Raw genomic sequence first — 22,401 nt, forward strand, 5'->3', positions numbered from 1 at the left:
TCATATTGTCAACTTTATTGAAGTTCCAGTAAAAAAGGACAGTAGTTGCCCTTGACAGTATTTTGGAAAAGTTTATGTTGACTGATTTGACCACTATACACGCTATTGGGTTTGTGCTCATTTCCTCATCATACTCTGTATAGGAAAAGGACAAAATCTCTTCAGTACTTGATTGAATAAAATACTCCATCCATCCATATTTATATCTGCCTATCGAGTCAGGGTTGCACGGCAGGTAGGGGGCTGCGCGGTCATTGGGTGTGAGGAATGGTACACCCTGGACAAGTTGCCAGTCCATCAAAGTAAAGACAGTAATGCACATGATTTTAAAAGAATATTTTGACAAGCAGTGGAATCTTTAAAAACAAATTGTCTTAGACAATTAACTAATAATAATACACTAAACAAAGGTAGATCTTTTAATCATAGTGTATTAAGCATGCTTATATGTTTGTGTCTCGGATGTTTCTTTTAGTTAAATGCAAGCATGTGATGTCATTATCTTGTTATTGTTTTTTCTATTATTTTACTTGTTTGATTATTGAAACTGAAAAGCTATCAAGAAGGCAGGCTATTACTTTAAACGGTATGGTGATATAGTAAAAAAAAAATAAGGAAACACATACTTTCAAATTTATTACTTTACTGTATTAATAAAAAAAATATATATTTTTATTTACAATACATATTGTATACATATAAATACATATCACGCCATATTAAGATTTAAACATATCTCAATTTGTTTCCACTAGCTGAAAATATTTATCATTTATTTAAATGGCCAAGCCAGGGCCGCTAAATGCTCATGCTATAAATTAGGGTGATGGAAAGGATGCCTTCTACTATAAAAGATGAATTCCAAATGATTTTTACCAATGATTATTCAGAAGAGTATAGGTGATTTTACTATGCTGTCTCCTAAAAAAAAAACAAAACAAAAAAAAAAACAAAACAAAAAAAACAAGATAAAGTGCTTCATAAAATTTAAATCTAAAAGTTTGTGTGTGTGTGGGTATACTTATTTATAAATATCAAGATATTCTGGAGTTTGTCAGATCACATTGGAATATTTTTCCTGAAATGATCATTCTGAAAGCTGATCGGAACCAGCTGTAAAAGAAGGCATAAATTAAAGGATTAAGCATTGAATTTGACAGTGTAAGCCAGTTTAGTGTCTCTATTACAGGGACTGGTGGGGGGCTGTGATATAATGGCTGGAAGACAACGCAGGTGAAATAGGGAGTGAGACATAAAAGAAATACCCCCATCACAATTGCCAGGGTTTTGGTAGCCTTTTTCTCCACCCTACTAACTGTTGTTCCTGGCTTTATGCCTGAGCAGTTTGCGTTATGGATACTTTTTAATTGTTTCTGAGCAACAAGGAAGATCTTGAAGTAAATACAGAGCATTATGACTGCTGGAAGGTAAAAAGAGAAAACAGGACCCATAGTGTTGGCAGCTATAATGTCAACAGAGCATTCATCCTCACATGTTCCTTGGCTGAATCCTGCAATAAAGATGGAAATTCCTATCAGAATAGAGACTCCCCAGCTGAAGAGAATCATAACCACAGTTATCTTAGGATTCATTTTCATCCTATATGTCAAAGGCTGGCAGACTGCATAGTATCTGTCGATGGAAATACAACATAGGTTCAGAATAGAAGCTGTGCACATTGTGACATCAAATGTGTCCCGTATTTTGCAGAACAAGCTTTCATAATTCAGACATGAAGTCACAGTGAATGCCATGCTAAAGGGGAAAACTAAAATCCCAACAAGCAGATCAGAAACAGCTAAAGAGAGAATGAGGTAGTTAGTGGGAGTATGAAGCTGCCTGAAGTAAATGATAGAAAATATGACAAGTAAGTTTCCACAAAGAGTAACGATAGACAATAGTCCAAGAAAGATGTACAATGATACACACATGACAGACGGGTTGTTTGCAAACATGTAAGTTTCATTTTCTGAGACATAGCAAGGATGAATATGAGTATCCCTATTACTGCTGTTTACATAAAATTCTGCATCCATATTGAATCAAGCTAAAGAAAGAAAATAAAAACATGATTTAGTTTATTCCTTTTTTTTTTAGACAACTAATTTTACTTTGTTCTGGAACTCCTTACCTTGTGATGGTTTAAGCTACTTGATTTGATTCATGAGCTGAGTGTGCCTTTGGATTTAAAAATCTCTTTCTCAATGACATGTTCATCATGTCCTTGGATTAGCCAATCAGATGTAAGATCCTATGTGACATGCATAAGGAATAATAAAAAATAATTTATTAAAGAAACATATGTTTGCCTTTGCAAGCACTCATACTGTAATGCAATAATTTAATTTTTCTTTTGTCAATAAAAGTATTTGTTGACGATAGTATACAAATTGAGCATCAGAAATCTCCAAAAAGGAATATACCCAGGTGAATGAAATTGTCATAACCGTAAAGTCAATGTTTCATCTGAACTGTTTGGATGTATGTTGTCTGGATTTTACATTTTTTAAAACACTAAAGGCAAATGATGACCAAATACTTTAAATTACCAGCTATTTATGTCTGGTATTTTATCCAATTTCAGAATTTTTTAAGTAAAATTTCTTTAACCCAAAGTAATTTATTTAAGTCCTAAATAAAACCCCACATTTAACTTCTTCTACTGAAAAAAATAAATATAAATGTAAATAAAATAAATATAAAATAAATAAATAAATATTACATTGCAGGAGCAAACAGATTTAGAGAAGGGAGCTGGGTTGGCAGTGCTTCATCACTGGTATTGGCCCTGTCACAAGCGCAAGATGGAAGGGAACGGGTCATTGCTCATGCTAGTTGAAATTGGCTTCAAAAGGAATGACCAGAACTACAGCTAATTTGAACTTGAAGCTCTTGCTCTCAATTAGTTTGTCACTGAGAAATTCAAGGGTGGCATTACTGGCCAATTTTGATTTTTAATATCACATATTTATAAGGGGTTGCTAACAACAATGCAGATGCACTGTATTTATTCCCTTAAGACATGAAAAACCATAAAGTTGCTGCAGAAAGCTTCTGGAAACCCAAAAAGATGCTGCAGAGACCCACCCGACTGCACAGGCAAAATACAGTGATTGGGTACCAGTCAGCAGGTGATTAGACCCTGTAATTCAGTGAAAGGGTAGAGTCAGAGTAAAAAAATAAGCACACCCAGGAGAAGGAGGGGGTCACTCCAGTAGCTGGGAGTTGGAGGGAAGCCTGCTCCCATTTGGCTGGCGTTCGACTGGGAAGGGCTATTTTGAATGGCTGCTTCATTAATTGAGCATGTGAAACATTTAATCAAACCCTCATCTCTCTCCTGGAGAGACAGTGTGAGCCAAAAGTGGTTTCTGACATACCAGTTTTGAAAAAATGGTTTATGAACATAAACATAAAGCTACACACGATTTGGTGGTATGACTTTTTACTTTTTTTCAACACATAGACACATTCACAATTACATACTAAAACATTACTTTTTCATGACTGCAAAAAAAAAAAAAAAAAAAAAAAAAAAAATATATATATATATATATATATATATATATATATATATATATATATATATATATATATATATGTCAGTAAAACCAAATTAGGATATTCAGCGCCCATGTAGGACCTTTAACGAAACTGACATATGCATATTTTCAACTGGCATAAACCAGTTTCGAACTGGCCAGTTAGCAACTGGCTTAAGCCTTGCTTGTCTCAGGTTAAGTCTCTTAGAGGACTTCAGATATTCCAAGTTCGTCTGATAAGTTCAAACCAAAAAAGGAAACTTGGACCCCTCCAACCAGTGTCTACATTCCTCCAGAGCCAGCTTGACCGATAGCAGTTCTAGATCCCCCACATAATAATTCCTCTCTGTGCCTGATTGTAGTTTTTGCTTAACCTTCTGTAGAAATTAGCAAACCCCAAGAACCTCTGCAGTTGCTTTCTCTCTTTGGGTACAGACCATTCCGAAACTGTGCTCACCTTTGTTGGGTTCATAGCAATCTTGAGGTCATCCAGCGTTGGAAGACGTTTTATACGACTTCTGGCAAAGTCCCATCTATAAAAAAAAAAAGGATCTGCATCAGAGTCCACGAATGTAGACAGGTTATGACTGCTGGAATTAACTGACTAAGTTAGAGGAAGCAGAGGATCTGGGGAGACGTAAAGTCTGGTTTGTTTCAGCAGGGTGTCCAGTGTCCCTCTCTGCTGATTAGAGGTACAGGTTCAGCCTGTGGCATCAATCCCTCTCCTCCCTGGAAAGACGTGTGCATCCCGGATGCATCGGTTCAGGACCGGAGGTTTAAGGCTAACATGGCACAGGGCTGAAATTCAAAATTAAGTTCACAGTGGCTCAGGAAAGCAAGACACTGATTATAATAACCCTTTAACAGTTCAGGGGGAGACAAACAGATCTGACAGCAGATGACTGAGGCCTGGAAGCTGTCTTAGGCAGAGGTGTGGGAACAGGGTCAGCCTGATTACACAAATTTCTAATGATTTCCCGCATGCGTGATGTCACCTGAGTTCTACATTCTGCTACGTCTGAACACCACTGTCGGCCTGCTGATGGCTTCATGTTTGGCCAGATTATTCTGTCAGGGCTCAGAACAGAGGACACAGTATCCAGACAGAGAGACAGTGAGTTATGTCAAAGGGCGTTTTTTTTTTTTTTTTTTTACGACTAATCTGCGTTATAAATGTGTGGGTCACTAACCTGGTCTTAAAATTCAGCCGTGCCCAGAGGAAGAGGTGAATTCCAGCCAGATGGCTGCCAATATGACGTGGCAAACATGCCTAAGAGAGTCCAAGATGCTGAAGCCTTGAAGACTGCAGAACTGGTAGGAGATCAGATCCATGTAGACGAAGGAAAGCTGGAATATCCAGAGGACGAAGCCAAAGCCAGTGTAAAACTGTTCACAGGAGTCAGGGCCAGAAGATCAGAGATCTGAAGAGGTACCAAAGGGACATCCAGATCTATGTCAGGAAGCAGTTCCAGGGTTGTCAACAGGCAAAAATCCAGCAGGAGTCCGAAGACAGGTCAGGCAAACAGATCAGAACCGGAAAAGCCAGGCTCAAACCTCCAAAAGCAGAACAGTTCAGGATCAGGAAATCTGAAAACAATGAGGTACACTAGACAACTCCCAACAAAGGCGCAAATAATCTGGCACTGATGATTGGAAGCAGCTAAGTTAAATAGAGACTGAAGCAGGTGAAAGTGATGAGCGGTGATGAGAAACTTGGCAGAGCTAGGCAGGCAAGATTATAATAGGAACAGCCATTTGATAATAAGTAATTCCTCAATAGTTGTTATATTGAAAACATTACTGTAGCAAGATGTGTAATTTATTCAAGCATATTAAAGAATTCTCGTTCAACAGTACTACTTAGTGGTTAAGAACACAGCCAGAAAGACACAGGTTTGGGGGTGTCTCTGTATCCAATATTTTCAGGGAAAATGCAATAGAGAATGATCCACTGGCGTGCTTGAGGCCTTCAGTGACAGCACAGTTTTAAATAGGTGTGGCACATACTGGCTGACATTTTTTTCTTGTTTCGGCAACTGTAATTACATTAAGACAACCCAATATGTCGCCATCCAGTGTGTGCACCTGGACATATGCATTCACAGTATCTGGTGCAATTTGTAGCACTTTGCATTGATAAGGTCCTGGGTTTGATTCTTGGTTCTTTGTGCATGGCATGTGCATGTCCTCTCTATGCAACTCCCTCCCACACTCTGGAGCTAAATTTCCATTAAATGTGTGTGGCCATATTTCCATTATCTTTTGGTGACAGTTTCACATAAATATGCAGCTATTTTGGGGACTTATAGGTACTTGTGCGGACCAGTGACTGGTTCCAATGAGGAAGGGTTCAGTTAATGGGATGGGGGTTAGGTTTAGGACTAAGGTATGAATTTAGTTTAACTTAAGGTTAAGTATGTGTTTGTTATGGGGATGGAGTAAGGGTCAGGGTTAGGCCATACAAATGAGGGGGAAATGGAAAAGTCCCAAGGATAGAGTGAAACAACATCCGTTTGTATGTGTCTATGTGCATAGTTGTGTGTCTATATGTTGTTACTGCATCCATATGGACTAGAAACCTGTCCAGGATGTACCCTGCCATTCATTCATAGACTGGTGGAGAAAGGCAACAGCACTCTGTGACCCAGATGGAAGGTGACAGAACATGAATGAATGGATGGATACTTAAAGACAGCGGAAACTCCCTTCTACTTTTGTTTTTCTTTGATCATAATTTTTACTGAGAGATTTGTTTGAAATATAACCAGCCTGGTAATTGGATTCCTATTGTCCCTGTGGAGAAATTGAACTAAAATTTATAGATCCTACCATTTCTGCCATGTCTAAGGCCATGTCTAAAATTAAGGTTAATGTTGGGCCAAACTAATTATGAACTTAATGAATGTCTAATGTATACAATTGCTTACTAAGAGATATTACTCCTTTGAAACATTTGCATGTTTATTTTGAGTTATGGAAAACAGAAAACAGAATTTAAAGCTTCATATATTAATATTTACAAAGTCAATGTAACAGTCCTAACTCTAAATCTGATCATAGCTCTAGTCTCTGTGTTGATGTCCTTTGTATTTTTTTTGTAATAACCATAGTTCAGTAAGTACTAATTCCTTGATTTCTTTTAAAATGCATTCAATTTACATTTTAAGCTAGACCTTCATTAAAAGATGCTTTTAAAAAAGCTTGCTGTTGGCAAAGTCACCTTGAAATATTTTTCCAGAAATGATCAGTCTGACAGCTGATCTAAACCAGCTGTAAAAGAAAGCATAGATAAAAGGATTCAACATAGAATTGGACAAAGTAAGCCAATTAAGACTTTCAATCACATTGATTGGTGTTGCGTCATATGTTAAAGGCTGAAATATGATTAAAAGAAAATAGGGGGTCCAACACAAGAGGAAAACCCCCATTACAACAGCAAGGGTCTTTGTTGCTTTTCTTTCCATCTTACTGAAAGCTGCAGTCGACTTTCTGGTTTGACAGGCAGTGATGTGAATGCTTTTTAACTGACTCTGTACAACAAGGAAAATCTTTAGATAGATACCAAGCATTATAATGACTGGGATATAGAAAGAGAAAATACATGCCAAAGTGGTTGATATCAAAGCATCAATTACACAATTCCCTTCACATTTTCCTTGGTTGAATCCTGCTATGATGATGCCAATTCCAATTAAAGCTGCTGTAACCCAGCATCCAAGAATCATGAATGCAATGATACGATCATTCATTGCAGTTCTGTAATTCAGAGGCTTACACACAGCATGATATCTGTCAATAGAAATGCAACATAGGTTCAAAATAGAAGCAGTGCTCAGTGTTACATCAAAGCTGCCTCGTATTTTGCAAAACAAATCTTCATCATACCAACATGAAGTAACAGTGAACATCATGCTGAAAGGAAAAACTAAAATTCCGACAAGCAGGTCAGCCACAGCAAGGGAGAGGACAAGGTAGTTGTCAGGAGTGTGGAGCTGTTTGAAGTAAATGATTGATATTATTACAAGAAGATTTCCACACACTGTTATAAGAGACAAAGAGCCAAGAAAAACATACAATGCCACACAACTAAAAGAAGGGTTACTTGTGAATTTGTAAATGGAGTCATATGATTCATAACATGGGTGTGTGGTAAATACACTTTGGTTGGCAACTAGCTGAAGTTTCATAGCTGAAGTTTTCATGAAATATTACAATGAATAAAAATAACATACTAAGGTATTTTAAAAATACATGCATCAAATTATCATGATTTAAATCATCTTACAGAACCCTTATACATTTTCAATAAAAAGATATGAATAGAATACAGATGTTATTTAAAAAATAGAACCAAATACACTCACACACATAGTTTGTGTGCGCTTGAGTGGGAGTCCCCTTCTCTCTGAATGATCTTGCTAATGTGCTTGACACTTAAATATGAAACTTCACAGTAATTAATGAAAAAATCCACTATGTCAGATGGGAGAGATGATGACCTATGTGCTCATGTTTTAATAATTTGTTTGAGTTCGTTCACAGGAAACTTAGGTCACAACAGACCATGTTTGATAAGATTGAACAAAAGGTCTGAGCTAAACTGTACTATTTTATCTGCAACATATCTATTAGTCGGAGGTAATCCCTAATGGACAGTGTTTAGCATGTTTTTGCTGTTTTGTATCTTAAGCAGGACTGAAATTAATTACCAAATTGGTGTCAGGTACAGGAGATAATTCAACTATTTAACTGAAGTGCATTGGAGAAGGGATAAACCGTTCACTAAAATATAAGGAGTTGTTTGAATGCCACTCTCAAGTGTAGTCTGTTGTTCACCATGTCCAATTTGAATTAGTTTCTTAGCCTTTTTAAATGTAATGGAAAATATAATGTTGATGTTAAACGAGGTTTGCTGATCAGGAATATTTTCACTTGCTATATTGTCCATTGAGAAGCTAAAGTGTCACAGTACAGAGGATGTGTAGAGCTCAATGCCTCATCGCTCAAACGAGGTCAGTCTCAGTCCCTCAAGAGCTCCCACGATACGGTCTCATCATAAGAGCTATTTATTTTCCACGAATGACGTGGTCCTAGTTTCTGGCTAATGGGTTTAGCACAGGTATAGGTTACCCCATTAAGGCCTGAACACCCCGGCTGCTTATGACTTTTTAATCTCCAATCTGATGTTTGTTTGTTTTTTTCCCATGTCACATTTACTGCTTATAGATAGGCTCCAACTAGGCAGGGTGGGTAGATCTGTTCAGATTTTTTTCACTACTGTCTCTGTGCTATATATACAGATAAAACTATTTTAAACATTTGACTTGGACAGATTATGAAAAGTAATTTTTTTTAAAACACTGGTGCATTCTATAAAGTGAAGCCCCACTTGATGAGCCTGTTGAGCACGTCAAACCAGAACGGACACATCTAGAAAATAATAAATCCTGTGGGATGGTTTATATACTGACTGAGGCAGTGAGAGTTGAGAGAAAGAGATCTGTGAAGGTTATCTGAGATTTTCTTTCTTTTTCATATAGAGGTTAGAGAGATACAACCCACATACCTGCTCTGTCTGCCCATCTTTATTTTGCTCTGTGCGAAGCTCAAAGAGGATCACTATTTTAACAATTTTCTTTCCTCCTGAACTCCTATCAAGGGCAATATATTCTTTTTTTAATGTTTCATTCATTGTTCTTGTACAAATCTGTCCAGCTTACTATACACGTGATAGCGTGATATGTCCCTCATAGCGGATGTGTTTTACTTTGTAACTGCGTCTCTCTTCCTGTCAGACCCATGCAATTGCTGCTGAATTGCTGTGTAGTCTGACTAAAATAGACCTCTCAGTTGGACCTGCACAAGAAAGTTGCGTAAAATGGCATAGGGTGTGATCATCCCCATTAACAGTCATTGAGCGCTAAATGCCACAGCCTCGTCCGACCTAATTTTCTACGCTGTGTTCTGGCCTTAATGTGTTGCTGCTGCTAACTAGAGTACTGCTGCTTGGTGCATGATACGTTTTCCTTTCAATAACAAGCCCAAATGCAATAGCCATAGGTTAATTCCCACGACAGAGGGGAAAAATATCTGATCACAGAGACACTTGATTAAAAAGAGATTTTGTATGTTCTTACTGAAAAATATCTTTGCAATAGCCTTTTTTCGTTATACGATTACAACATTGTTTGATGAGCTGACTGATACCTCAGTACCTTAGCAACGATGAATCTGTGAGCCTGTAGTCTATTTTCCCGGAATGTAATTCAGGTCTGAGGTTCTTGTGCTGTTTCTGCAGATATGACTTCAAGCTGATGTTAAATGGGCAATGTTAAATGTAACCATCATTTCCAATAACCACACTGTAAGCCTTTTCTTTGGATTTATTGGCTGGTATGGATGGATGAATGAATGGTAAAACTGCAACAAAGAAATAATGTGCATAAGGCACAATTCCAAATAAACAGGCACAATTCTCCTAAATAATAAACTCAACATATTCCCTGAATATGTACAGAAACGCATAATGACATAAACTAGGGTGACCAAACGTCTGTATTTCCCGAGACATATCCGTATTTCACATCCTGTCCCGGGTTTTTTTTAGAAAGTGAGGCAATGTCCTGATTTTTTAAATTACCTTAATTGGACCATTAAATTTACAGGCACTAGGGCACTGCGCACGACGCTGCGTGTGACGTAATCCCGCGTTCCCGCAGGCTGCAGCGGGATGTCCTTGCAGTGCGGGCAGCCCTGTTCTTAATCATAACATATAGCGTGGCTGTCAGTACGCCAAAAACATGCAAAAGTATGTTTACCGACGATTTACAAAAGAGTTTCCCCGCTTTCAGACCGGGTCGAGACACATTGGAGGCCTTGTGCACAGCAGGCCGTGTGCAAAGCAGGCACATATGTCTCTGGACACCGAAAGTAAAGATAGTCTATTGATATGTTTGTTCGTTTTTGGTACATTTTGAGTTATTTTTGCCACACAAGAGGTATTTTTTGTTAATTAGCTCATTTGTTAATTTATTTTTTCCAATAGCCTACAGAACAGACATTATTTCCTTCATTGCTGAGGCTGAGTATCATCTGTTATTGGGAGTTGAGTTATTGTTAACTTTTATTGTTAAGTGAGGGATGTTTAGATGAGACATAATTTCTTTCATTGTGCTATTCATTCATTAAAGGAATTGTTAGGCATTTTTAATAAATACATGTTGAATAAAATTATTGTTTGTTAATGAAGTTATTGCTATTGACTTTTACTGAAAAGCATTTTTAATAAATCAACTGTAGATATAGACATCTCTATGCATGGGAACCCCCCCCCTCTCCAAGGTGTCCTGGTTTTCCGAAAGGAAAATATGGTCACCCTAACAAAAACATGTTAACATTAGCCGCTAGCTAGCGGCATCGCTAACGGCTAGTTAGCGCGTATGCTAGCGTCTTTTTAAACTTCTCTTCTCTGTGACCTTTCTTGCAATAAACCTCCAAACACAACATGAAACATAGTACTATATGTACATAAACGAAATACATCCTTCACATCAAATTACATGCTGTACTGGCCAAAAACGCAGCACAGTGAGAACAGATGTAGCTATGCAGTGTTTACTCGTTAAACAGGAAGACACCAACTGCTCAACTTCCGGTGCTTTCAAAATAAGACTATATCAAATATTATACATAAGAAAGCTTATAGAACATAACTTAGAAACAATACGCAAATATGAGCAATGGCTTCCTAAGGAGCCAGAACATTTTCTTTAAAATTTTTTGACACAATTTAAGCCCCCCCTTAAATTTTGCTTTTGAGGCTTTCAGGGGGGCTCATGGGTTAATCGGGGGGGGTCGAGCCCCCCCGGACCCCCCCGTATTTCGCACTCTGATTATATTCCTATCAATCAATCTCCTGGTTTTGACAATATGTATTATATATATACATATATATACATATATATATATATATATATATATATATATATATATATATATATATATATATATATATATATATATTAAAAAAAAAAAATGTATATATATATATATATATATATATATATAGCCCAGAAACAAGGACATTTAATGCCACTCTATGTAGTTTTCCCAAAAACTCATTTGTAGTATTTACATTTAGTTAATGTCATTTTATTTTTGCTATTTGAACTCAGTAAGGAAGGGGAAAAAAAGCTGGTGTTTAAGCGTTCATTTTGAATTGTTTGCTAACTTTTCTAACCATGCTCTTATGTTACCTGTTGAGTTGAGATGTGTCAGTCTCCAAAAGTCCCTAATTTGTGATATTTCATCTTAGTTATAATTAGATAAAATATAATAGAAAATGCATTACTTTTTATTTTATTCCCACATTACACTTTTAAAAATGTTTAAAAAAAAAGATGCTTTGGCAATCAATAGAAGAATGTTCTTGTTTTGTTTCTATGAGTATAAATTACTTAAAATAGACCAACATCACCTATCGTTTTTGTTTGACAAATTTTAAATTTATGCAAGTTGCTATATGAAAAAAAAAAGAGCGAGCGCTTTTGTTTTTTTTTATTGTGATAACTTCAAGCTAATACCACCATAGATGATGCTTTACCAAATAATAAAAGCTTGGCAGCCTTCAGTTTACGAAGACATCTCTGCTAATCCTTTCCCTTCAGGAACATTGAGCTCGACATTAATCCCTTAGCGGCACTCAACATTTGTCATTTGTTAATCTAAATCATGAGTCATGGTCTTGTGGAGCTACTTAGAGATGGAGCTACAACCATGTTTGCTGTTGTTTCATGTTGCATGCAAATGGGAATAATGCTTAATTTGGCCATTTCATGATTTAAAGGTTTTAAATTGTCATGAACCTTAAAAGAAATTGACTTCTGTGCCTGCCATTCGGTGGGTGATTATGGGGCTCATTGTCTTATATTAATCTCTGCTTCTATAATTAGTTCATCATTGCAATGCGATGCATTACCGTAAAGTACGGTCCACGACAATACCACAGGGCATCGTCTCTATCTCCATCTCTGCACCACCTTACAGCACTGCACCCACGTCACATCATGGCAGGCTAATCATGGCAGGTGCATCATGGTCGGCGCATCATAGGAGGTTAATTGCAGCCTCAGCCCACAATGGTGGGTGCTACATGCCCTTAGCAAATCACAGCAGGCGCATAGCGGTGTTCGCAACGCGACTTCAGAGCATGTTGGATGACTCACACTCTAAGTGCATTTCAGCTGCATCTCACCCCATCAGGTGTATTACGCCAGGTCTATGCCCCCAGACCATCACTGCAGTCAGAGGCGCACCTTGTCAACAGGCAAACCAAGCAACTGCTTGGAGCCCCGAGCCGCTGGGGGGCCCCCGAGAGCCAGCTACTGTACATCCGGTAGATAAACAGCAACAGGCGAGCATGAAGTGGCAACGCTATAGTGACTGAAGAGATGCACAACTGCATTTAAAAAATTCCGATTGGATGGAATGTTGATTGACATTGGCTTTGGCCAGTCAAAATCCAGCCCAGCCCAGCCCAGGTGGATGACATCCCTTAATAAAAATGAACGTAGCCTAGCGAATGGGTGACGTTGTAGGCCTATCGTTCAGTAAATTGGAAAGCAATAATGTAACTAAGCTGAAGGAAAATGATTCATTTTCCATGTCTCAAGAGAGACTTTCAGGACTGGCGCTTATTTTCTATAGAGTATAGTGTGCGAAGGTCTTTGGATCTGGAGGACTTAGTGTCTGCATTTGCACAAGCCAAGGCCTGTAAGCAGCAATTCTGGAAGCAGTATAGGACCTAGTGTTAATTTCGTTAACGAAAACTAAACGAAAATATTTTCGTCCACGCACATTATTCACCAAACGAAAACTAGACGAGACGAAAATCCCCACTAATAAACAATAACTGGGAGTAAATCAGAAATCATTTTCGTGGACTAATAAAGACGAGACGAAAATGCAGTTCGGTAAATAAAGACTGGACTAAAATCTATGGACATTTTAGTTCACGAACAAAGACGAGACGAAAATTATATATTATAATTTTCTGTTTTTTTCAAATCCTGTCTCGTCTCCTCCTCCTCCTCGTCAGCTCCCACACACCCACTTTCAAACCCGGAGCGGGCACAGAGTAGCCTACTCCGGGACTCGGGAGAAAGAGGAGACGTGCTATATGGACACATTTTCGCTTTTAAGTGGAGAACAAACCCAAATGCTTGATTTTAGTGGAAGGGAAGGAATGTGGCCACATGGTAGCTGGAAAAAACACAACAAACCTGAAGAGACACGTCGCAGTTCACCACAAAGACATTACGGTAAGTTACCAGAAAGATTGGTGGTGATTGTTTATAATGTAACATTAAATCGACGGCTATAATATCCCAATGATAAACTAACTGATGTTGGCTAATTTTCATAGCATTTAGTATCCAGGCTGGCTACGTTACGTTAGCTTGTTAGCACGTAGCGACGGTAGCCACTTGTTGATAGCATTGTATGTAAAGTTAAATTTATGCTAACTTGGATATGTTATACTGGCCGGGCAGATATAGTTTCTGTTAAATTGCAAGTTTGATTAAAGCAGACAGACGTTTTAGGTTATCTAGGAGCAGCAAGTGAACTATAGCTAACACAGAACAACTCGGCAGCTACACATGTATGCTAAATGCTAAAAGGAACTGACACTATTTATCAGGATAAGACAAAATAAAAATAATATGCCACACATAATTCAGAGCAACTTTAACCTAGATTTTCATATACAAAATAGTCATTATTAGGGGAACCACTGCAGGGATGTCTTTATTTGGTGACATAAAATGCTGCTCTGTTTATCTGCATATTACTATTACAAGGACATTTGAATTGAATTGGCATCAATATTAATACAACCAAAATGCATGCACACCTAAAAATGTCTGCAATTTATTCCTGCATTAAATGATAGTTAGGTTGTTTGTATGAGTTTGAAATGGATGGTCAAATGTAGTTTTTATAGAGACTTAGTTTTTGTTAAGGAAAAAAAGAGACCTATATGCTACTTATACACTTGGAATTCGTGTTATGCTGTGCATCTATCCTAACATCACTGCAAAAACAATCCAGAAATAAGTAAAAAATGGCTTAAATTAAGTATATTTAGCCTTAATTTGAGCAGGTAAATAAGATGATTTGCCAATGGAATGAGTATTTTCACTCTTAAAATAAGATAGTTAGATAATATTTACTTGAAATAAGACGATAAAATAGTTTTTTCTTATTTTAAAAGGAAATTGTCTTGTTCCATTGGCAAAGTGTCTTACTTACCTCCTCAAATCAAGGAAAAACACACTTATTTTAAGAAAAAATAACTTATTGAGATTTATATTTTTTGCAGTGTATTAATTTCTGTTCCAGATTGAAGATACACCACCACCACCAACAACAACAACCTACCAGCCACCCAGAAACAATGACAGGCCAGCTAAAGCTGGAAGGAAAGCACTTTTGTTGTATCAGTTGGAGTTTTTTTTTATTTTTTAACAACATTGACCTCAAATCTATTTATTTTATTATTCAATGTGAACTAGCTTTAAACAGCCAGCACTTGTGTAAAGTTCATAAGACACTTTATTTTATTTATTTGTTTCCTTTGCCAGGTGTGTTTTATTTGTTTTAATGCAAGCATTTGTGTTTGTGTTCAAAATAAATATGCAAATATTGTCAGAACATCTTCCATGTCTGCATGTGTTCCTTAAAATTGTGTTTTTTATTAAAAAGATGAGAGAAAATGTTGAAATAATTTTAGGAAATCTTAAACGTTATCTGCTGACAAAAAAGTAAAAGGTTAAAATTATGTCCTGACTAAAACTAGACTAAAATGTTGACAGTTTTTGGTGACTAAAACTAAACTAATAAAATTATGTTTTCTTGGGCTAAAATAAAGACTAAAATGCTCTGACTTAAGTCGACTAAAACTAGACTAAATAAAAATGCGATGATGTCGACTAAATGTGATAAAAACTAACAAACGATGCTGAAACTGGACTAAGACTAAAACTAAATTTAAAAATGGCTGCTAAAATTAACACTAGGACCCCAATAATTTCACTACACTTACTATACTTTATATTTTGTACAAAGTTTATATTGGGTTTTTAAAGTAATTTACTGTTTTTTTTTATTATACATTTATTTTAATTTATTAGTTTATTCTTTACTTTTATTCTTTTATATTTTCCAAAATAACAAGGTTGTTCATGTTTAGAACATTTGGAATAAAAAAAGTTTTATTTAATACATTTTTCTTTGGTGTCAGATTATTTATAGCCTAACATAATGGTGATGAACACTGGTCAGGAGGGCCCCCTAGGATTTTTTGCTTGGGGCCCCCACCGACTCTAGAATCGCCTCTGACTGCAGTTATCACCACAGGACATCAATTCAATTCAGTGTATTTATGTTGCATCAATTCTCAAGATATTTCATCTCAAGGCAATTTACAGAGACAATTCAACCAGATCACACAGTCAGACTGGTTCAGTGTTTTCTAAGGATACTCTAAGGGAAACCAACTGATTGCATCGACTCATTGACTCAAAAGCAAACCCTCACACCAAGCAAGCTTGTAGTGACAGTGGAGAGGAAAATTTTCTTATTACAGGAAGAAACTTCCATCAGAACCAGGCTCAGTGCGAGCAAGGTATCTGCCGAAGCCAACTGGGGTTCAATGAGACAGAAGTAGAGATACAAATGGCAACTGTCAACCGTCTCCACAGGTGGATCTGCCCAGGAAACACACAGCCAGGTGTTGCACTCCCGAAACAGAAAGGACTCCGTCTTTGCTTTTCTCAACTTTATTTACCCCACGCTGCATGTTTTCTGATTGTTCTCTCTGGAGCAGCCGTTCATGGACATGCAGATAAAACCATCACACTCTAGTCTTCTTCTTCTTCCTTGCAACTCCCGCCACTAACATTGACGTAGTGCCTAGATAAGATGTGCCTAAACAATAGCAACTAGATGTGATGTTCTAAACAACAAAATTGACCAAAAAAATAACGGTCACATTGAACAAATCTATAATACAGTGAACAAATGTTATAAATCGAAATAAAATATGCTCAGGGTGCAACACAGGCAGACAAGCTCCAAGCCAGCTTCCATGTCAGAGAATGAGAGAAAGCACATACACTTAGTCACAGTAAGAGAAGTAGGACTACACTGACAAACAGCCCAAGGTCCAACATCTATAAACAAAGGTGTTAATGGCAGCAGCACAGCTGATATTTCTCTCCAGAATGGTGTCTCAGCCAAACAGGAACAGACCAGATTAAGCTACTATGATGACAAAAAGCAGAGAGAGCATAAGGTTGAATGTTGAACTAACAAATATTGCAGAATGGGAGAAAAGAGATAGAATGATGAAATGGGGGTCCCTATGTCCTCCAGAAGTCTAAGCCTATAGCAGCATAACTATAGAGATAGCTCAGGATATCCTGAGTCAATCTAACTATAAACCTTTAAGCGTTTAAGCCTTTAGACAGGGTGTCTGCCTCACGGACTAAAACTGGTAGTTGGTTCCACAGGAGAGGAGCCTGATGACTAAAAGATCTGCCTCCCATTCTACTTTTAGAAATTCTAGGAACCACTAGTAAACCTGCAGATTGAGAGCGAAGTGCTCTGTTAGGAACATAAGGAACAATCAGATCTCTGATATCAGATGGAGCTTGGCCATTTAAGGCTTTATATGTGAGAAGGAGGATTTTAAATTCTATTCTGGATTAAACAGGAAGCCAGTGAAGAGACCCGGATAGGAGAGATATGATCTCTGTTTTATCAGAACCCGGGCTGCAGCATTTTGAAACATGTAGAGGCTTTTAACTATAGTTTGTGGAGTTACCAATAGTAAAAAATCACTATAGCCCAGCCTTGAAGTAACAGAAGCAATGATTAGTTTCTCAGCATCACCCCTGGATTAGATATTTCTAATTTCTGCAATATTCCAGAGATGAAAGAAGGAAATTCAAGAAATTTCTTGTGTATGAGATTTAAATGACAGGTCCTGATAAAAAATAACACCAAGATGTTTTGCTTTATTGTCTGAGATCAAATGAATCCCATCCAAATTAACTGACTGACTAATCAGCTTAAATGTTGAATTAAGAAATACAGCAGAATGTGATAAAAGAGACCAAAAGATCTGGTCCAAAGACAATAACTTCGACTGTATTAAATATAAACCTTGGATTATTTTTATTCTCCTCTATTCATTGGGAGAAACATGCTGCTCTTATTTTATAAAGAGTCAATTTATACAGCAGTAAATAGTTTTTCCAGACTTGGTAGGATTCCCGTAGGCATTTAGAACATGCAGTAAATTTCTCTCAAGTTTCCTAGCATTTTGATTCAAGGTGGGCAGCTCTGCATTAAACAAGGAAGCCATTTCTTATTTTTAATTTTTTCCTTTTTCAAAATCGCTATGTTGTCTAAGGCAGTACGCAGAGAACTAGTAATCCCCTCAAAAAAACTTGTGAAGGGGAATAAAGTAATGTTTGCGCTTAGCAGTATTGTTCAGTGATACAGAGAAGAGAGAATGTTGAACAGATTCTTTAAAATTTATAACTGCACCATCTGATAATGATCTACTAAAATTGAACCTTCTTTTGGGGGAGGAGAACTCTGTTAAAGTAATCCTGAAAGTTATTAGAAAGTAGTCAGAGAGAACAGGGTTGTGAGAAAATAATGTTATTTCTTCACATCCAATACCATATCTCAGCACAAGGTCCAAAATATAAAGATGAGAATGTGTGGGACTATTCACATTCTGAACAAAGCCAATCAAGTGTAAGACAGCATTAATGGCTGCTCTTCAGCTATCACCTTCAGTGTCAGCATGGATGTTAAAATCTCCCAGTATGATGACCTTGTCAGTATTTAAATCATACCAAATCAGAAAGGAACTCTGAAAATGCATCTAGAAATTCAGAGTAAGGACCTGGTGGATGATACAAAAGAAAGAGGTTTTGTAGCTTTCTTATTAGTTTGGATGAGGGAAACTAAGGGCTAAATGTTCAAAAGAGTTGTAATTATTAACTAGATTTTGAGTAATTGGTAAGTCGAAAGTTTGTGTTTAAAATATCTTGTTCCATTGATTTAATGTCACTTTTTTTCATTTCCGGGGACTTTCATTTCAAGTTTTTTATTATCCTAAAACTGTAATGTTTAAATCTCCACCTATCTACATATTATATAGATTTAATTTTCTAAAGCTTTTCACATAATTAAAATATTGATATATCAAATATTCATAAATTTTCATGACTCAGAAAAGAGAAACCCAGTATTCATGACAAGACAGACAGTGGGATAAGTCAAAAACATTTATTTAAAATAATGGAAGATTGGAGCAGCAGCGGCTAGGGCATTTATCACAGGAAACTCTGAAAGGTTTAACAGTTCAGCATGTGTCCTGAGAACAAGGTAGGATCCAGCTGGTGGGCTACCAACAAGATGTGGCAGGCGCCGGCCAGAGTGTCCCAGATGCTGCAGCCCTGGAGAACATGCAGAAGTCCGAAGCAAGGTTAGTCAACCAGATCAGAACAGCAAGGCTCAGAGATCCAGGTGTCCGAAGCCAGGTCCGGCAAACGGATAAGATCAGGCAGGTTGAAAGGTCCAGGAGTCCAATACAGTTCAGGCAAACCGTTCAGACTCAGTGGTTAAGAGGCAGAACAGGAAACCTACAGTAAGCTAAAACCCTCTCACCACTGGCATGAGAGAACGAGAATATTCTGGCCCTGATAACAAGGATGCAAGCACCTTAAATAGAGGCAGAAGCAGGTGGATAACATGAACAGTGATTAAAACACTGGCCACAGTTAGACAGCTGAATGGAGTTAGTAATTAAGCCAGTCATCAGCATCAAGATCATGGGCGTTTCTCAATTCACGAGAACGCGGGTACGTACTCGCATTCTCGTCAAGTCCGTTCTTGGCGAGAACGCAGGAAGAGCGGACTTGACGAGAACGCGAGCACGCAAGCACGTATGTGTATTGGAGCAGAAGTGTACTCGTGACGTCATCACATGCAACGTTGTTTAGCATTTCTTTAACAGTCAAAACTATTTATTCCCTACACAAAACATGTTGAAAACAATATTTTTAATTTCTAAAGCTTAAAAAACATTAAAAAAAATTACCGAACCGCAAAAAAAACGCCATCAGAACGAGCGGTAGTTCACACATAACTAGACCGAGAGAAGTGCACTACAGCACTACAGACGGGGTAAATTTAGCCCTGGCTACGGTTACCCTCGGAGGTCTGCTGGTCACTCTGATCCGCTCAACGTCTGACTTTTTTTTTAAATTTCGCACTAACTCTGTAAACAGACCACACAGGGAGGCTTAAATGTATAATGTTATCGCCTCAAACGATTTCAAAACGTACTTTTGAAGAACAACAGCAGCAGAAAAGGGAATGTTTAACTTAACACTGTGAGCGCTGTCTCGAATCAAGCTGCGGCCGCGGGGCATTCTGGGGAAGCGGTCAGTCTGAAGAACGCACAAGTCTGCTCTGATGCATGCTCGATAAAGAGGGCGGGGTGAGAACAACATCCGGGGATTTTATGCGTTCTCGATCTGGCGTTCTTGAGAATTGGAACGGTACTCGGGCTGAGGCTGATGACGTATCACGAGTACACGAGCACACGAGAACGCTCAAGAGCGCACATTGAGAAACGGCCAGAGACATCAATCCAAGCAGCTGATTAGTATTAGGTGTATTGCAGAAGACCAGAATGTCACATTACAGGAGTGGCACATCTCAAACAGGAAAGAGGCATTTTATTTTAAAATCAGTTTGAAATAATTCACAAAGATTTTTTTTTTATTTTCATTCACATCAATATATTCAGTCGATGTTGTCTGTGTCACTTTGTAAAATCATACAAATGTATATCTTATATTCTTTAATATATCTTAAAAAACACCTGTAATGCTTTTAAAAAAACAAAATAAAAAAACAACTCGGCTTAGCAAATGTGCCTTACAAAGATACATAAATCAATAAAGTTTCAAGTCAGTAAAATTTCCCAACATTATTTTTCCTGAAATAATCATTCTAAATGCTGACCTGAACCACCTATAAAATAAAGCATAAATAAATGGATTGAATGTTGAATTAGACAGTGCAAGCCAGTTCAGTATTTCTGCCAGAGGGCCAGGCTGGGAAGCTTTACTGAAAGTAAGAACAGTTGTACAGAGGATGGAAGGCAGCCAGCACAACAGAAAAACTCCCATTACAATTGCCAAAGTTTTTGTGGCCTTTTTTTCCATTTTACTAACTACTCCCCCATAATGTTTAATGCTGTGGATGCTGTATGCTTGTCTCTGTGCGACACTAAAAATCTTTAAGTAGATGCATATCATTACCAGCAGTGGTAAATAAAATGTAATTAGAACAATCAGAATTTTTCCCAGCACAACAGTAAGAAAACAATTTTGTTTGCATTCCACCTGGTTAAATCCTACCAGACTGATTGCAACCACAGCTGGAACACCCCAGCTCACCAATATCATCAATACAATAACATGACTGCTGATTTTATTCCTGTATACCAGTGGCTGACACACTGCATAATATCTGTCAATAGAAATGCAGCACAGGTTCAGAATAGAACATATGCTAAGTGTTATATCGAAGCTACCTCTTACTTTGCAGAAAATGTCCTGATGATGCATGCATGAGCTTATTGAGAACTCCATTGTTAGTGGAAAGACCATAGCTCCTACCAGCAGGTCAGCCACAGCCAGAGACAGGATGAGGGCATTGGTAGGAGTGTGAAGCTGTCTGAAGTAAATGATAGAGATTATCACAAGTAGGTTTCCACAAACAGTTACTGCAGATATAGAACCAAGAAAAACATTAAAAAGTAGACATAACGTGGTAGGAGTTTCTGTTGGTAGATAGGTGGCAATCTTATAGCAAGGATTTACGTTAGAAACATAAGTATTGTTAAGAAGAAAATTACTCATATCAAGTTCCATGTTAAGACCAAACTTTTGCTCAGCAGTTCAGAGAATTAAAGAATCTGGAAGAAAAACAAAAAAGATCATGTAAAAGACCTGGGTAGTAAAAATAAAGTCAAAAACGACAATTAACTATGCAAAACATTAGTCCTCTCACCTAATCCACAATACATGACAGCGTATCAGCTGAGCCCCGATGTTTGAACAGTGGCTCTTCTCTGACCACTGTGTTGGTGAATTCTGAAGCTTGTTTTCTACCCCCTCACTTCATGAATAGAATATTCCCTTGGTATTTCTAATGCGGTAGCCTGCACCCAAAGGATTCCCTAGCAACAAACATTAGCACCGAAGTAGTTGTGCCATTTCTAGTTATGCTCTATAAAGTAGTTATTTTAGACTAAGATATTATTGTTTTAAAACCTAACAAAACAGAAGTTCAATATTTTACATCTAATATAACCCAGCAGAATTATAAAAAAGTATAACATTTCAAAACTCCGAAATATTTATCTATATTTATGATGGAAAGTTGGTGCTAGTCTTCTGACTGGAAGAAAACCACCACTTTTAGATCAATTTACCTGTGTCATGACATCTGGAAAAATTTTACTTGTATAAATTGGGGGTGAATGATCCATTGGGGTCACTAGGGTGTTATAAAAGGGAAAAGTTATAAAATCTATCAATACATATTTATAATAGATTTCATTACCAATCTCAATTTTGCCTTTGTGCATGCAACCTCAATTATTTAAACAACAATTCCACCAGATATCCCTCTATCAACAGTAATTAAAAAAAATATAATTTCTCTCATGGAGAAGTAGAAAAAGTATCCCAGAAAAACCAGTCCT

General features: G+C 37.4%; 3 protein-coding genes across 3 annotated transcripts; all 3 read right to left on the minus strand.

The window, feature by feature from the left end:
- Positions 1-1,034: 1,034 nt before the first annotated feature.
- On the minus strand, positions 1,035-6,392 carry LOC119774799 (trace amine-associated receptor 1-like). The gene is made up of 4 exons (XM_038272478.1): positions 6,369-6,392; positions 4,806-4,925; positions 4,049-4,091; positions 1,035-1,942 (listed from the first exon to the last, which is right to left on the minus strand). The coding sequence occupies exons 1-4, from the start codon at positions 6,390-6,392 to the stop codon at positions 1,035-1,037; spliced, it is 1,095 nt and encodes a 364-aa protein (XP_038128406.1).
- Positions 6,393-6,730: 338 nt separating this feature from the next.
- On the minus strand, positions 6,731-7,726 carry LOC119774800 (trace amine-associated receptor 1-like). The gene has a single exon (XM_038272480.1). The coding sequence runs from the start codon at positions 7,724-7,726 to the stop codon at positions 6,731-6,733; it is 996 nt and encodes a 331-aa protein (XP_038128408.1).
- Positions 7,727-20,281: 12,555 nt separating this feature from the next.
- Positions 20,282-21,767, minus strand: LOC119774806 (trace amine-associated receptor 1-like). The gene is made up of 2 exons (XM_038272486.1): positions 21,705-21,767; positions 20,282-21,609 (listed from the first exon to the last, which is right to left on the minus strand). The coding sequence occupies exon 2, from the start codon at positions 21,563-21,565 to the stop codon at positions 20,582-20,584; it is 984 nt and encodes a 327-aa protein (XP_038128414.1). The 5' UTR covers positions 21,566-21,609; positions 21,705-21,767; the 3' UTR covers positions 20,282-20,581.
- Between the last annotated feature and the right edge of the window lie 634 nt (positions 21,768-22,401).

Source organism: Cyprinodon tularosa, unplaced genomic scaffold (assembly GCF_016077235.1).
Source record: "Cyprinodon tularosa strain WSP-4 unplaced genomic scaffold, ASM1607723v1 ctg831, whole genome shotgun sequence".
NCBI lineage: Eukaryota > Metazoa > Chordata > Actinopteri > Cyprinodontiformes > Cyprinodontidae > Cyprinodon > Cyprinodon tularosa.

Bases quoted from the DNA above. Each gene is read 5' to 3' on its own strand.
- LOC119774800 (XM_038272480.1), bottom strand. From the start codon at position 7,726: ATGAAACTTCAGCTAGTTGCCAACCAAAGTGTATTTACCACACACCCA.
- LOC119774806 (XM_038272486.1), bottom strand. From the start codon at position 21,565: ATGGAACTTGATATGAGTAATTTTCTTCTTAACAATACTTATGTTTCT.
- LOC119774799 (XM_038272478.1), bottom strand. From the start codon at position 6,392: ATGGCCTTAGACATGGCAGAAATG. The intron at 4,926-6,368 runs GTAGGATCTATA...TCCTGTGAACAG, and splicing joins CCTTAGACATGGCAGAAATG to TTTTACACTGGCTTTGGCTT. The intron at 4,092-4,805 runs GTTTGCCACGTC...ACTCTGATGCAG, and splicing joins TCTTGGACTCTCTTAGGCAT to ATCCTTTTTTTTTTTATAGA.